The sequence below is a fragment of the Sinohyriopsis cumingii genome, chromosome 6 (genome assembly GCF_028554795.1).
Source record: "Sinohyriopsis cumingii isolate HCF-2022 chromosome 6, ASM2855479v2, whole genome shotgun sequence".
NCBI classification, from domain to species: domain Eukaryota; kingdom Metazoa; phylum Mollusca; class Bivalvia; order Unionida; family Unionidae; genus Sinohyriopsis; species Sinohyriopsis cumingii.
The window spans coordinates 93,731,968-93,750,089 of NC_142966.1; the positions used below are offsets into that span (position 1 = coordinate 93,731,968).

The window sequence follows — 18,122 nt, forward strand, 5'->3', positions numbered from 1 at the left end:
AAATATGAGATTTTATTATCCTTATGTAATCTTGTATTCTTCAGAGATAATTCCTTCGTAGTATGATGGACACAGTACTATGATTAATGCCCCTCTTTTGCATCATCTCTGCTTTGTGTTACAGATATTGAGACAATAGAAATTCGTTCTGACGAGGACGATAGTGCCTCCATGAAGACACGTCGCACATACAACTACAGAGTGGTCATGGTAAAGGGAGATACGGCCCTAGACATGAGAGGAAGATGTAGTGCAGGACAGAAGGTGATTTTTGCTAACCGTACTTTCATTCATTATGGTTTCTTATATTATGTAGTTACGAGCAGGGATTCCATGTCCTCTTCGAAATAAGGGTAAAAGTTGGGAGACTCCGAAAAGCCATTGAAGTTGTAAATGTTGATCAAAGTTGGGAATAAACCGGGAATTTTAGCCATCAATTGGTTGCAAAATGAGATACATAATTGAGTTGTAACTGAACAGAATGAGAGTTTAGTTTATTGAGTTCTTACTGGAATTTGTGGAAGTTGCAGAACTCTCTGGTCAGGTGAGATATAATTGCTTTATGGGTTGTTTGGGTGCTTGCTTTAAACAGATTTGTAGAATCAGTATAAGTGCATAGGCAATTGGATTAATCAAGTTGACTCATTATCTCTTAGTATGTACCAGATCAGTATCATTTTTGTTTGTTTATGTAGAAGTTCTTAGAACCGGTCTACCATCAGAATGTGTGGACATGGCTGCAGTGTGTGATCATAGTAAGTGAAAATGAAAAAAATAATAATGCTTTTCTTTCCCAGTCACCCTTTTCATCTGCAAAGTTAATGAAAACTTATTGTGATAAATATTTGCTTATTACTTGGTGACCGCTCTGGTGGCCTGTGTGGTTAGAGCGTCAGCCTCGGATATGGGAGGTCACGGGTTCAAATCTTGGCAGAGTCATACCAAAGACTTACATAAATGGTACTAACAGCTACCTAACATCAAGAAACGAAATTCAAATTGCAAACAGTTTTGAAAAAATATTGATGTATCTTTTATGTACGCAAAAAATGACCACTGTATTGTTTTCCGAGTATGTTTGGTATATGAAGAAGAAAAAATTCTTCAATGAAAAACCAAACCAAATTATCTGTGAACTTCACATAAATGTTTAACTGTGTCTGACACATTTTCAATACCCCATGGGTAGCCTCATTTCCTACAGGAAGCCTCACTATTTTGATCTGTTGAGGCAAATCTGGTCTTCAGTCCAGCTAAAGTTCAGAGCATTTTTATTTAGCATGTATAATACATCTGCATAGCCATGAGGCCCAGTGACAATGGATCAATTAATTAGAACAAGAATGGTTAATTTACTTGGGTTTTAGTTGCCAATGGAATATGATAGTGCCCTTGTAGTGTTTATATTAGGAATAACACAATGATTAGGTAACTGTACAATAAAGATTACTATCACTGTAACATTTTTTAACCTCTTTCTCTCTCTCTCTCTCTCTCTCGTACATAGACACGTTCACTGAAACAAATATCTAAATAGCAATCGAGCTGTTTTGACGTGGATCATCATCATAAATCTGCCCACTACAACAATTTCTTTTAAAAAATACATAATTTTATACATTGGCACATTATTGCCCCAACACTCACATACACATGCACACATTAACTTATAATGTATTTGAGTAGTTTAAAAAAAGGTAATTTGGTCGAAAGCAACATTAGACAAAGCAATGTTGTGTTTATATTTTTACATCAGTGCTGTTACGTTGCCAAGCATTATGTGTCACATAAATCTTGTTTAGAGCTAAACCCTTTATTTATCTTACAAGGTCAGTACTCCAAAATAATATTTTTTTTACATATAAGTTTTCTAAATCTGAAAATAATAATTATTTTGTTGTGTACAAAAACATGTTTACATGCTACAAACAGATACTATCTAGCCATGTGCTACTGGCAACAATGAATATCATAGTCAAAGTCTATATTGCATTTGCTGTAAATAGGTACAGTTAATTACAAAATAAAAGTTGAACAATGATGATTGTTGTTACTTTTTAATGCTGGTAAGGCAAGAGAGGCTATGTTTAATGGCAACATTAAAGACTGGTGCCAAACATCAAAAAATTTTGTTTTACAATAAAACATAGTATAGGTTATAATTGGCACATTGGCAACATAAACTGTTAGAAAATAAAGGATTTATTCAATTTGGGAGTAATGGCTTCTGTTGACATACACATTTATTTTTTATCTCGACTATGTCATAAGCATGGCAAATTTGGTAGTAATAATAGAACATGGGCCTTGGGATGTCAAGAGCCTTGTAGCAATAGCTATTTGTTAAAAACTCAGAAAACCATACAGGCTGGAATTTCAGGGGCCTTGTTCCAGATGTGTGTGATGTGGACTCAGTGAAGACCATGCTGTCAGGAATGATATTACTTTCCTGTAAAGTGTTAAGGTGCTTGTATCAGATAGGCATGTTATGTAGACTCAGAAAACCACACTGTCAAGGATGTCAGTAGCCATGTTTCACACTGAGATGTTATGTAGACTCAGAAAACCACACTGTCAAGGATATCAGTAGCCATGTTTCACACTGAGATGTTAACTCAGAAAACCACACAGTCAAGGATTTTAAGAGACTTGTTTCAGATAGGCATGTTATGTAGACTCAGAAAACCACACTGTCAAGGATGTCAAGCCAGTTATCAGATTGAGATGTTATGTAGACTCAGAAAACCACACTGTCAGGGATGTCAAGAGCCATGTAACAAACTGAGATGTTATGTAGACTCAGAAAACCACACTGTTAAGGATGTCAGTAGCCATGTTTCAGACTGAGATGTTATGTACTCTCAGAAACCCACACTGTCAAGGATGTCAATAGCCATGTTTCAGACGGAGATGTTATGTACTGTCAGAAACCCACACTGTCAAGGATGTCAATAGCCATTTCTCAGATTGAAATGTTATGTAGTCTTAGAAAACCACACTGTCAAGGATGTCAATAGCCATGTCTCAGACTGAGATGTTATGTGCTCTCAGAAAACCACACTGTCAAGGATTTCAAGAGCCATGTAACAGACTGAGATATTATATAGTCTCAGAAAACCACTCTGTCAAAGATGTCTAGAGCTAGTTATCAGATTGAGATGTTATGCAGTCTCAGAAAACCACACTGTCAAGGATGTCAATAGCCATGTCTCAGACTGAGATGTTATGTAGTCTCAGAAAACCACACTATCAAGGATGTCAATAGCCATGTTTCATACTGAGATGTTATGTAGTCTCAGAAAACCACACTGTCAAGGATTTCAAGAGACTTGTATCAGATAGAGATGTTATGTAGTCTTAGAAAACCACACTGTCAAGGATGTCAATAGCCATGTTTCAGACTGAGATGTTATGTAGTCTTAGAAAACCACACTGTCAAGGATTTCAAGAGACTTGTTTCAGACTGAGATGTTATGTAGTCTCAGGAAACCACACTGTCAAGGATTTCAAGAGACTTGTATCAGATGGAGATGTTATATAGTCTTAGAAAACCACACTGTCAAGGATGTATATAGCCTTGTATCAGATTGGCATGATGTAGACTAAAAAACATGCCATCAGGGATGTCAGCAAACTTGTATCAGACACGCATGTGATTCAGACTTTGAAAACCATACATCAAGAAAAATGTAACTTGGTAATGACAACTCATTTGGCTGTTTGGGGGTTGTACTTAACTACTTCAATTTTTTTGATAGTGTATTGCAATTTTTTCTCAGAAAAATTATATTCCATTTAAATCTACTTGGAGATTGTGATTGTTTGGGGGAATGCAACTTTCCATTAATGGTACCAGCAATAGAATGAGGTAAAATGTATACATGCACAATTTCAAAAGTGTTTAGACCCTATTCCACACAGAAAATAATGAAAGCACCTTAACCAGTTAGATTTTAATTGAATAACCCTGATATTCACATAGGGGTAATTATACACAGACACAGAACTATTTACTTCTTTGCATAAGTCATTCTTGCTACAGTAGTTGCCTCCCATGGTTCAGTATTTTTCCCATTTTCTACCTTCATTGGCTGTACAAACCACCATGTATAGCCTATTGCTGAAAAAATGGTGCTAAACCTACAAACCAAAAACAGCTGTTGGCATCAGTGAGACTTGCACCATACTAGTGGGTACACTTCATTATTGACATAGAAATGAAATGGCAACATGGAAGAGAAAATCTGGATGACTTTATGTCAAAAACAATAAAATAAATGACTGATGTCTCTAACCACATATTTCTAGACACAACAAACAGGCTAGTATAAAACAAAGTTCTCATGGAAATCTACTTTACACCAACTGACAGACACAAGTATCATGAGTATCTTCTCCTATCTAGCTCTCATCCAAAGTATTGAATTCAAAACTTCCCCAAACAGCTGCAATCCAAAGTACATGTATTGAATTCAGAACATCCCCAAACAGCTGTCATCCAAAGCATTGTATTCAGAACACCCCATACAGCTGTCATCCAAAGGATTAGACTTAGAATAGCTGTTATTCAAACATTGCATTCAGAACATCCCATACAACTGTCATCCAAAAGCATTGAATTCACAACATCCTGAAACAACTGTCATCCAAAGCATTGCATTCAGAACATCCCCAAACAACTGTCATCCAAAGCATTGCATCCAGAACATCCCCAACATCCAAAACATTGCATTCAGAACATCCCCAAACAGCTGTCAACCAAAGCATTGCATTCAGAACATCCCCAAACAGCTGTCATCCAAAGCATTGCATTCAGAACATCCCCAAACAACTGTCATCCAAAGCATTGCATTCAGAACATTCCCAAACAGCTGTCATCCAAAGCATTGCATTCAGAACATCCCCAAACAGCTGTCATCCAAAGCATTGCATTCAGAACATCCCCATACAACTGTCATCCAAAGCATTGCATTCGGAACATCCCCAAACAGCTGTCATCCAAAGTATTGAATTCAAAACATCCCCAAACAGCTGTCATCCAAAGCATTGCATTCAAAACATCCCCATACAGCTGTCATCCAGTGCACTGCATTCAGAACATCCCATACAGCTGTCGTCCAAAGCATTGCATTCAGAACATCCCCATACAGTTGTCATCCAAAGCATTGCATTCAAAACATCCCCAAACAGCTGTCATCCAAAGCATTGCATTCAAAACATCCCCAAACAGCTGTCATCCAAAGCATTGCATTCGGAACATCCCCAAACAGCTGTCATCCAAAGTATTGAATTCAAAACATCCCCATACAGCTGTCATCCAAAAGCATTGAATTCACAACATCCCATACAGCTGTCATCCAAAAGCATTGAATTCCCAACATCCCATACAGCTGTCATCCAAAGCATTGCATTCAGAACATTCCGTACGAGGCACTAAAATTGTGCAGACTTTGCTCTGATGAAACGGTCAAAAAATAAAAGGTCTGAGGAGTTGTCTGAACATTCGGTGAACTGAAGCTATAACATAGACATGGTTGTGGAGGTATAGAAATGAAAGAAAGAAAATACAATGACCACTTAAAATATAGAGGAAAAAAGAAATTGATTGGATGTCATTTATCCTGACATACCTTCCAGACAACTAAAATGTATTTCACATCATCAACAAACACTAGCCCATCATGGAAACAATAGTAGCCTACTGCAGAGTAAACCATATTGGAGACAATTAGTCAGAACTTAATGACCATCACAAACCGATACCATGCTGGATATGCTGCCCAAGAATACTGAAACCAAATGTAGCTAAAATCAAGACACTAAATTGGCATCCATACACAAATAAAATTAAATAAAATTTTATCTGTTTTGATTAGTTTTTTTTAAATTAAATAATTGGTTTATTTTTAATTTGTTAATCATTCAGTTACCTATGATCATTACTATTTTGTAGTTTTGTTGGTATTATTTTTGTCATGGTATTTTTACTAAATAGACAATGAATTATCCAGGATATAATCTACAGTTATAACACTTTATATTAAAAATAGTTTGCTAGGTTGCCATTCTGTCACAGAGTTCCAGCTAATAAGGGACGATATCCAGTTTTGAAACACTATTTCTGTCTGATCCATAATCATGTAAAATATTGGATGAAAACCTTGAAACTGAACTTGCACCAAGTAACTACATGAAATACGGTTTGTCATAACGGTATGTGTACACTTCCCTTAGGGAACCACTCCAGTGGCCTAGTGGTTAGAACTTCCACCTGGGATGCGGGAGGTTGTGGGCTCAATCCCAGGCTGAGTCATACCAATGACTTACAAAAATGGTGCTAACAGCTGCCTTGCTTGGCACTCAGTGTTAAGAGGTTAGTGTTGGGACTGGTCGGGTCTGGTGTCAGGATAATGTGACTGGGTGGGACATAATGCTACATGTCTGGGTCATGATGCCCCAGTGCTAGACATCACTATAAACTGCCACACTACAGACATCATAGCATATGACTGAAATTTTTTAAAGCTACGTTAAAAATCCGAATTACACACACACACACACTTCCCTTAGGAGCTATCTACAGTGTTCATATAATCAATGATACAAAGTTGAAATATCCTGTCTTGGTTAAGGGGCACACATAAAATTACAGGGTTTAATGTTTTGTTGTTGTTGTTTCTTAAACCTATAATAAGATTCTAAAATTCAAGTATTATTAATTAAATATGAAAAGGTCTTCATTAAAACCATCTTTCATGTATAAATCATAAGTGTGTCTTATATTGATTTACTCAGTGTGAATGAAAATAGAAACTCAAAAATAGAAAACAATCAACATATCAATATGCAAAGGTGATTGTGAATAGCCATAGAAAAGCACAGAACTACATTTTGTAGCAGGGATGTGAGTTCATTCACTCGGTCAATACACAGTTGCCCGTAGTAGGTCGTAACTCTGTCACAAGGCAAATATGTGTATTTGTATGTGATATGAATAAAATATATGTATAGTATGTACACTGTATCAACGATATACCACTCATACATTTTTCATTTAAAGGAAACTCTGCAGGCCTCATTTCCTTTTAATGAAAAATGTATACATCTCATGGTATATCATTGATAAAGCGTACATGCTACACATATACTCTATATAGACACACACACACACACACTCCATTACAAGTCTAATTTCTTATAGCTTGAGCCTAAGTGCAAACTGCACAGACCCAGATCTGGTTTTGAGTAGAACAAACAAAATAGACCATGATTTTCTTGTGTATTATGCAACAGTGGATCGGGGTCTATTTTACCTGCCGTTTGACACAACTTATAAGTGAATACTTACGGTATATCATGGATATTATATTATTTCTGTCAATATTGAAATCAATATTCTACTTCAGGTGTTGGCATCTTTGATAATACGGCTGGCCCTGGCAGAAACATTTTGTCTGAATTGTGGCATCCTGGCTCTAGATGAACCCACAACAAATCTTGATCGAGAAAACATTGAGAGTTTAGCTCGTGCCTTGGTTGAGTAAGTTCTGTAACCTCCTTTTTCTAATCCAATAGATCACACCTGTTAGGCAATGAAGCATAAAAAAGTATGATTCTTCATTTGACTAAATTATTTTGGTCTCCTGTTCAAGAAAAACAGAAAGTACACCTAGGTAGCCATTTTACAATGATAGTAATGTAGGTTTGGGCCAGATTTCTAATCTGCTCTCACTTAAAGAATAATGTCTGTGTGTCTGATGTCATCACTCAAGTTGCCATCATTAGCTGATTTTATCAGACACTGTTGCCCATGGAATCCTACCATGTATTTGCATCAGAGGTGTAATACTATGTATTTCTTGATTCATCAATTTATTCATACTTTTTTAATCGAGTTTATGTCATTTTCTTAGACACTGTTACTCATAGTCACACAAGTTGACGTTTAGATGTCATGTGGAGTACTGCATGTTTCACTGAAAATTAGGTCAGTGATTTGCAGTTTGTGGTCCAATGAGTTTAGTTACAGATTGCAGTTAGCTCATTTTCTCCAGAACTGTTGCATATAAAGTGATATCATTTTTGAAATAATAATAATAATAATAACAACAATAATAATTTATTTACTGACGGTAACTCAGTAAATACCATTCTCCCATCAGATGCTCTGCTACGTTATTGCTTGCTATAATATTTGTCCTTTTGCATTTGATTAAAAGGAAATTAAACGAATAGACATGCACACACAACTAGACACCATGGGCTCTGAAATTCTAATTGCTCTTAACAGACATATTTACTCCTAATGTGGCAGCTAGAGATTTGTGAAATATAACATAAAAACATTCAAAGGCTGTAAAAGCAACCTTGTAACAAAATAAGAAAACATTGATATACTTAATTATTAAAAGTACTGGAAAATGTTTCAGTGTCAATTTTAGAGTTGCTCTTGCTTCTGTTTTAGTATTATCCTTCCGTGCTTTCCCTTGTTTTCTCTCAAATTATTTATTAATAAATTTTCTTTCAGAAAACTATACTTTACAAGTTAACATGGGAACAATATTTTTGGCCACCCTCTAGTTGTAAAAAATAATTATTAACTGATAAATGTTATTTGTGGGGAACCAAATTTAATACTATGTGTAGGGTAATAAATTCAATACCGTTTGTAAGGTATCAAATTCAATATTATTTGTGGGGTACCAGATTCAATATTATTTGTGGGGTACCAAATTCAGTACTACTTATGGGTTACCAAATTTAATAACATTTGTGGGGTATCAAATTTCTTTGATTTTTTTGGGTTGTTACAAGCCATAGATATATTGACCCAGTAAATAATTATCCTTCTATGCGAAGAATAACACCCTTTTTCCCCATTTTAAACACTTAACCTTCCGTGTGAGGAATAACACCCTTTTCCCCATTTTCAACAATTATCCTTCTGTGTGAAGAATATGACCCTTTTCCCCCATTTTCAACAATTATACATCTGTATGTACAATAACACCCTTTTTCCCATTTTAATCGAAACAATCATTCTTCTGTGTGAAGAATGACACCTTTTTTCCTACATTAAACAATTACACTTCTCTGAAAAAGAATAACAACTTTTTCCAATTCTGTAAATTCATGTACCAGTGAAAATGTCATTTTTGCAAAACTAAGAAAACTGAGACCTGCAAATACAGAAGAATTATTAATAATAATAAATGCATATTGTGCCTCAACTATAGTGCATTCACAAAATCAGCGTAAAGAGGTTATGCTTTGTTGGCGGAGGGGGGGGGGGTATTTTGGGTGACATCCATTGCACCCATAAGGGGAGAGCGGGTTAAAAAATTTATACAGAATGTATCACAGTAGCACACAGAGGCAGGCCATTATGTACAGTTATATATATGTCTGACAATGGACACATTATTTACATTTATAACTTATGTACTTGAAGACAGTTTGGATCTTTATAATTATAGCATTATCAAGGGCCGATCTCATCAGAGAAACTTCCAGCTGATGATCATCACCCATGATGAAGATTTTGTGGAATTGCTGGGAAGATCAGACTATGTCGAAGAGTTCTATAAAGTTAGCAAAAATCAAGAGTAAGTCCTTTATCCCAATGTATTTGGCATTTCAAGTTAAACATTAATTTCAAAAACGAATTTATACTTGCATATTATCCACCATTATAGCATCAGCTTGTACAGTCCATGAAATGGTAATTGTATGAGTAAAATGACAATGGAATGGAAAGCCCGTACGAAATTTTCCACATGGAATGGATATGGAATCCATACGTACTTTTACAGAAATATCCATATGGACAGTTCTATTCTATAGTTTTACCACTCTTATGGATTTCAGTGTATCCATATGGAAATGTTATGGACTCCATACATACTCCGTATGGAAAATCTCATGGAATATGCTAATTAGTCAATGAGATCTGTAGGTTGTCCATATGGAATAAAATTGAAATTCCATATGGAATTTGTCTATAATCCGTATGGAATTTGTGAATAATCCATATGGAATTTGGCAATAATCCATATGGAATTTGGCAATACTCCATATGGAATTTCTGAATAATCCATATGGAATTGGCAAATGGTCCATATGGAATTTGTAAATAGTTCATATGGAATTTGGTAATACCGTATTTACCATATATGTTGGGACACTGTATTTGTTGGAACACCATAAATTAATTTTAAAAGTAATTTTTTTGTGCACTGTATGTTCTGCGACACATCTTTTTTTCGAGTCGTAAGTTGTGGGACACCTTTTAAATCATTCGAAAATTACATGTCGTAAATTGCACTTAAACTGAAATTTTATTTTTAAAATGTAAAACTGTACTTGAGATAAAACTCTGTAATCCACTGCAGCAGCATCTCATCAACACAACCCTTCTCCTGCACACATACGATCTATTATTTTGGTACATGAATACTTTTTTCACTTTCTCATACCGTGAAAAATTGTTAGAGGCAACACACCACCTGAAGTGGAAACTGCAAGCACAAAAGGAAGATTTTTTTCAAATCTGCACTAGTCTTGCTAATTCTCACTTTTAATGCCCATCTTAACATCAGTCCATCCAGGAATGCGATCAAAGTACACTAGAGTTTCATCCATGTTAATGATCATATTGTCGGCGAAATGATCTGTTTTTCTCCTGGCCTTCACGAATTCATCACATGATTTTATTTTCTCCAAACCTTCTGGATGATGCTGGGTCATCGATGTTCACGCACGAAGCACTATATTGTGTAACTTTAAAAACTGTTCCTTGTTTCACTTTATTTTCAAACCTTTCGTGAATACTGTTGAAAAGGAACCAAAGTTAGCTTCCATATCTCGGCTGTCTTTGTATATTCAAAGCTAAAAAAATAAATCGGCATACTTTAAAGAATCCAGGAGTCGGCATCCGAGGTCAGCTTGCTTTGCAATAAAATAACCTTTGTATTGATATCCTTTAAAAAAGAAATCGGCTTCCGAATCCAAGTCAGTTTCCAACGTCAGCTTGCTTTGTAATAAAAACAACCTTTGTCTTTGATGTCTTGCTGGTAAGTTCAAAGAAGAAGTTTACTGCTGGCTGCCAGTTGTGTTTATTTACCACCAGGGCTTATATGTGCTTGGCATCTGTAGTAATAATTAATACAAAGGTGTACTGATGTCTGTGGGTAAATATTAATGATACTTATGTAACCCGCGCTGACGAAAAGATTGTCACTTGCACTAAAGTGAATGTGTTTTCAAATAATGATTTTTATTTGCGAGATACTGGCATACAGTATACCTGGATATAAATTAATCTTGGCTATTTTGCACCTAACACAGTGCCATGCATGAACGGCAGTTGTCTTCAATATAGCGGTTGATTATTTCCCTCTCGTTTGCGAAATCATTTGCTTCTTTTGTGGCCTTCACGAATTCATCACATGATTTTATTTTCTCTAAATGTTCTGGGTGACGCTGGGTCATCGACATCTGTGCACAAAGCACTATATTGTGTCACTTTAAAATTTGTTCCATTGTTTCAATTTATTTTCAAAATCCCCGTGAATTGAAAAGGAACCCAAGTATGTTTCCATATCTCAGCCGTCTTTGTATATTCAAATTTTTTTTTTAAAAAAATCAGCTCACTTCACAGAATCCATAGTCAACTTCCGATGTCGGCTTGCTTTGCAATAAAATAACCTTTGTATTGATATCCTTTACAAAAAAAAGTAACCAAAGTCGGCTTCTGAGATCGCCTGCTTTGTAATAAAAATAACCTTTTCTTTGATGTCCTGTCGGTAGGTTCAAAGAAGGAGTTAACTGCTTGCTGCCAGTCATGTTTATTCACATCCAGGGCTTCTATGTGCTTGGTATAGTAAGGATAATTATGTAACCCTAGCTGGTGGAAAGACTGTCACTTGCACTCAAGTGAATGTGTTTTCATATGATGATTTTTTTTTGCGAGATATTGTCATACAGTAGACCTGGATATAATTCAATCTTCATTATTTTGCACACAACACCATGTCATGCGTGAATAGCGTCTTCAAGATAGCAGTTGACTATTTCCCTCTTGTATGTGATTTTGTTGGCTCCAGTTTTCAGTCGGATAACATGTTCAAACTTTTGAGCACAACCACGCACAATTGTTTCTCAGTGTTCATGAACAACATGGTGTGTGGCTTCGGACATAATTGATACACGCTACAGTATGGAAGCCTACACTACTTATACGGATTTCTTGGAAATATTTTATTCTTTAATGCTCATGTTGAAAAAAGGAATAAATGATAACAACACAAGGTTAGTATCTTTCTTTTTATTATTAATTAAGCGTTTTATTTATCTATTTTATTGCGACGTGCAGTGGGGGGGGGGCACAAATGCAACACAAATTTATTTCATTTCTTAAGTCTTGGGACATATGACCAAAGTGAAAAAATGTTTCACCATAAGTTCTGGGACAGGAAAAGAAATAATTATTTTATCGTGTCCCAACATAAGTGGTAAATACGGTAGTTCATCCCGTATGAAATTTTCCAGGCATACTTAAGGCGGATTTCAGACGGGTTTTTTAAGCGCTTTGTCTAAACCATACAAAAATCTGCTTCAGATTTTTATTAAACTGCCTAATGATTCATAGACATTGGGAATCAATGATGAATATTCACCATAATTTTTCAAAATGGATCATAAATTTTATTTTGACAGACATTATCAAATACAATTTAGGTTTCTCTTGTCTTCATTTTCTTTCTCGCATACAAAGCCTAATCCATGATGGCATAACTCAAGTCTTTTTCATGTCACTGAAAAGTCTGGTGAGATTTCACAAATATTTGACTAAAACTTTTGTGAGATTTCACTAAAATTTTATCATTATATAGTATTTTACTGAAGGTTCAGAAGTTTTTCATACATTTCAGATTAATCATGAATATGACTTACTCCGGACTTTATTAACCAAGATATTAAGTTTGCAAGATTTTTTTTTTACAGATGTTGTAATTATATGACATCCAAGGCAAGAGATATGGGAGTTAATAATAATAATAATGACTTTATTTAGAGAAGGTAACTTAATTACAAAACTAATCTACCTTGAGGCCTTCTATCTGTTATGTACAATATTTACAGTATATACAACATGAAGAATCTGTCTTGACACTAAATAATTAAGTGATTTTAAAAATCAAAGTATCAAGCCTGCAATACATGCACAGGCATCTGTGAACACTTAAACATATATAAAATATTAATCTGCATTGAAAAAATTCAACTGTGAAAATAATGCAAAATTACAGAAAAGCATCCGTTTGAGACATGAAAAGAAGAAATGCTAAATACCGGCTATGTCACTTGTACTGCTACTTGATTTTTGATTAATGTACAAACTATGATGCTGTTGTGGTCTCTGAATTAGTCCTTGTTCCATAAGCAGCCGTGACAAACGTTTATCATGATATAAGTACTCTTATTTTACACTGAATTCCAACAGACCTAGAATATTTAGATAATATACACAATAATGCCTCACGATACTGAACGATGATTCTACGTTTGGGCCAAGAAAATTCCACAAAGATATGACGATCTTTGATAGACATGGGTATTTCGCAGGAATTCCCACTAGAGATCTATACGTTGTCCTCCTTAAATTCATCCTGGAAGTTAATCAGTTTTGAGTTATCAAAATCATCCTGGTTCAATTCCTTGTCCTATTTAGCATGTTAGCCACTACTGAAGAGCTGTTTATGGCACGAAAAGCAAAATGCTAGTCCTGGCGTTCAGTTTTCATACAGACTGACTAATTACGCTCACATTGACTTTGCATTCAAGCTATTCTCTTTACCGCACATTTTTCAAATGGTTATTCAAGCTTGTTTCCCGCTCGAATCGCCATGTTTAGCATTCCCGTCAGTTTCCGTTATGCAACGATTCATTGGGCAAGTACAAAATTTTTACCAATCAGAAAGCTCTTTACAACAATCATCCATTAAATAATAAACGGAACAAATACTTATTAGAAAGCCCATTGCGGAATGGGACTGGATAGAGTATTATTTAAAAAAGTTTTGGAGACGATATTAAAAAAGGGTCCATATCGAGGAAAATCAGATTCAGGTCAGGAGAAAGGCGAAATTCTGAGTCAAAACAGAAAAATTGTTTGAGGGCAGTTAAAGCCAGTTTAAGTTATAAAAAAATACAACAACAACAATAACAAAATTTGATAAAGAAATATAATACAGAAAGAGGTGGAAAGAAGTTATTGTTCCCAAAATAAACAATACAGTTACAGCTATCAGAAACAGGGAATATAAATGCTGCTGAAAATCAATCAAATTATACAAGAAACAAAAATAAATTTTATTATATCTTATTGATATTTTTTTACTAAAATGTCAGTGATATTACAATCACAAAATATCACTATATTTTTGGAATTTTTGACAAACTCAGTGAAATTTCAATCACAAATTCCCACTGATATTTTCAGAAATGTTGGCAGAGTCAGTGAAATTTCAATCACAAAATTTCACTGATATTTTCAGAACTTTTGGTAAAATCTCCTAAAATACCATAATTTTAGTGAAAAAGGACATTTTAGTGAATGTCAAGAAATGTTCATTGATTTTGCTGAAATTGAAGTCACATTTTCACTAGGGTATGATTTTGGTAGAGCATATTTTAATAGGAACCCAGTAAAATTACTTTTCACAATAAACATTAGATCAAGCCCAAAATCCACCTTGCACCAAAGCCCAAAATCCACCTTGCACCAGGGGCCCCGAGTGGCCGAGTGGTCTAAAGCGCTCGCCGTTATGGATCACTGCCATCTCACCTCTGTCTGCATGAGTTCGAGTCCAGCCTCGGCTAACGTTGGTATGTGAGAAAGCCTGCCAGTAGCTTCTTGTGGGTCGGTGGTTCTTCCCTGGGTTTTCCAGGGTTCTTCCTCCACCAATTATACTGGCCGCCATGTATAGCCTATCTTGTGCTGAAAATGGCGTTAAACCCTACAACAACAACAACAACAACAACCTTGCACCAAATTTTCTAAGTCCAAAGTTTATCTATGCTTGTACTACCAGATATTAATTTTCTGATCATGTTTACATTTTCCCTACTTTTTTGGTCTTGTCTTTGTTTTTAAACATCTGTGGAAATAAATTAAAGAAAACTGACATACATGTGTTTCTTCAAATTTATACGAGTATATATTCATCCTTCCACATCAGCTACACTGACATATACATGTACTCAAACTCCCACCAATATTTCTATTTTAATCAGATAGTTTAGGTTATTAATTCTTCAGAGAGTATTTTCCATGATGCTATAATGCATGAGCCTGCTTTCCATATGGAAAAAAGTGCTTATTGATTACAGTTGCAACTTTATTCCATATGGAATTTTCACTTGCTGTGAAGTACTTATGAAATTGATATGGAATAAATTGTCTGATTCCATAAGTTTTTCAGTCCATATCTCTTCCATATGGATTCCATAAGTATTCCATACGGAATCCATGAGAAATTTCTGTACGGGAGTAAATGCAAGTCAGGTATATAATGCAACTGAAATGAAATGCAGAGTGAATGCAAATGAACACTGATGAATGCACTTTGAAGAAAATAGTGCAGATGCAAAATGTTGAACAGTTAATTACAAAGGAAAATATTAAACTTCCATGAATTTCATGAATGAATTTGAAGATAGATTTCAAGCTGCCACCAAATTTCCACTGACATGTCCATTTGTGCCTCTTGTGCTTGTATGTTGTTTTGTATATTTAATTTTCATTGGTTTTTTTAATTTCTAATTCATTACATGTGATGGATAATAGTATTTTGAACTTCACCTTGTCCAAAATCAAATTCATTTTCTAATTGACCTGAATCATTGATTTTTTTTTAATTCTGTAAACAACTAATACCTGACTAAATTTTTCTCTGTGAGTATGGGTTAACTATTAGGATTATTATCTTTGCCTGCATCACGTTCACTGTACTTACTATGTTCTTTATTTTAAAAGACTTTATAATTCTAACAATGATTTTATCTTATAAACATTGGAACCTTCCAGAATGAAATTTTCAATTAGGTAATACAGTAAAACCTGTTATGAAAGACCACCCCTTCTGCCAACAAAAAGCAGTCTCTCAAGACAGGTGGTCTCTCATAGCAGATTTGTACAAAAAGATCAGTTTCCAAGGCCCCGTTTCAGAACAATTTCAAGAAAAATAAGCACAATGACTGTACATATATTCTATTCTTTATTAATAGTTCTTGTTAAAATATTGTATGCATTCATCTAAAAACAAAATTATAGCAATAAAGATATACTTCTATCATTAAACATGAAATCACATTTACATTGGAAGATTACATATTTTAGCATTTGAAATCATTTCTGAATTACTCGTTTTCCTTTATAACAACCTAAATTTGTTTTACCGACGTTTAAACCACTTTTTTTTAAGTGGTTTGCTTTTTTTCACTTCTTTCAGGTACAATAATTATTTTCTCCAGCCTTAAAATTTTTCTTTTTAGATGGAGGTTTGTCCATTGTTATTAAGGTTCTAGGTGTTAAAATTATTATTGCTCAATTGTAATATCGAACATAAAGATGGTTTGGACTGGGCTGTGCGAAGATATGAAAAATCTATACATGTGCATTGCATATCTAACAATTAGATAAAAAGAAACACTTATCTCATGCAGAAACAGAACCATTTACTCAGAGACAAAAGTCAACGGCTTTATTCAAAAGTGACATACAGGGATTAACTATAAGCAAAGTGTGTAAATCAGTCACACCAACTTGAATAGGTGGCAGCTTTGAGATTGGGATGTAATGACTTAACATCGGGGGGGGGGGGATACAACAAACATCACAAGTCTTGAACACTTTCAATTGAATCCCACAAATGATTCTCTCTTACTGGTTTAATAGATAATGACCTTATTCACCCCTGGCAATACGGATTAACTCTATAGATAAACAGTGTATGCGACCACTATGTCAACTTTGGCACTACAACAGCAATTCGTGACATGTACATTACATTAGCCTGGTTTACGGACTGTAGCATCTATCACCAGTAGCAACAATCTTTTTTTTTAATATTCCTTTTATGTTTGTTTTTTATCAGAACAATCGTTACTAATCAAGCCGTCATTGTAACAATTGATTACATATAGGTCAGTGGTGTCTGTCTGTCCTCATGATACAGTCATTGATAGGGATGCAATGTCCTACGATAAGGCCAGGAAGCAGACTAAGTGCAGGAAGAATTAGTCTGGTTCCCTGCTTTTTATGCTCCCTGCATTGCTCACCCCAATACGAATAGTGGAGAACAATGCAGAGAGAATACAAAGCAGGGAACTAGACTAGGAATTGATCTACATATACTTTAGTCTGTTTTTTTTTAAACTTTAGAATGGTACAAGCAGTTGTTTTTATGGGGACTAAATAAAGTTCAGTGGAATTTATCCTCGTTTTTGTGATGTGTTCATTCATAGTAGTGTCGAAATGCTTATTTTGCCAACACATTGCGGTCGCTGGTCGCGTTAAGCAGGTGGTAGCTCATAACAAAGCTTTTGTATAATAAAATCGATTCACACATTACAATTGTGGTTGGAAATGACAGGTGGTCACTCAAAGCAGAGGTCGCTCAAAACAGTTTTTACTATAGTCTTTTTTTGAAAATGCTAATTGTGACCTGAGGTCAGGTAGAGTACTATATAATCTTTTCAATGGAAAAGTTATTAATTTGTGTTTTAAGATTTAAGATCTGAGCAGAATCAGTTGTATTATTGTTGTGTCCAGTATTTCATTTGGACTAGAATTTCATTATTCAAATTAAATATTCACTGAAAATGCAAAGTGCTCATCAAAAATAACATTCTTGGAAATAGAGACTTGAATTTATAGTGAAATTTCAATTAAGGATATATTCTTGGATTGTATTATTGTGATTTAAAAATAGACTGCTGGCGCATCACCATGACACAGGCCACCACAGGCCCATCAACACTTTCATATTTAGATTTATTTTGGATTATTTCTCAAATTTATTCAAAGTGTTAGTTAATAGGACTTGGGTTAGTAATTC

General features: G+C 34.9%; 1 protein-coding gene across 1 annotated transcript in view; it reads left to right on the top strand.

Annotated features, from left to right (window-relative positions):
* LOC149797464 (DNA repair protein RAD50-like) overlaps positions 1 to 18,122 on the top strand; it is a 212,784-nt gene that overhangs the window by 188,562 nt on the left and 6,100 nt on the right. Inside the window, exons 31-33 of the mRNA XM_089960763.1 lie at positions 125 to 264; positions 7,407 to 7,540; positions 9,477 to 9,605. Coding sequence (XP_089816889.1) covers positions 125 to 264; positions 7,407 to 7,540; positions 9,477 to 9,605 — 403 coding nt within the window. The remainder of the gene's footprint in view (positions 1 to 124; positions 265 to 7,406; positions 7,541 to 9,476; positions 9,606 to 18,122) is intronic.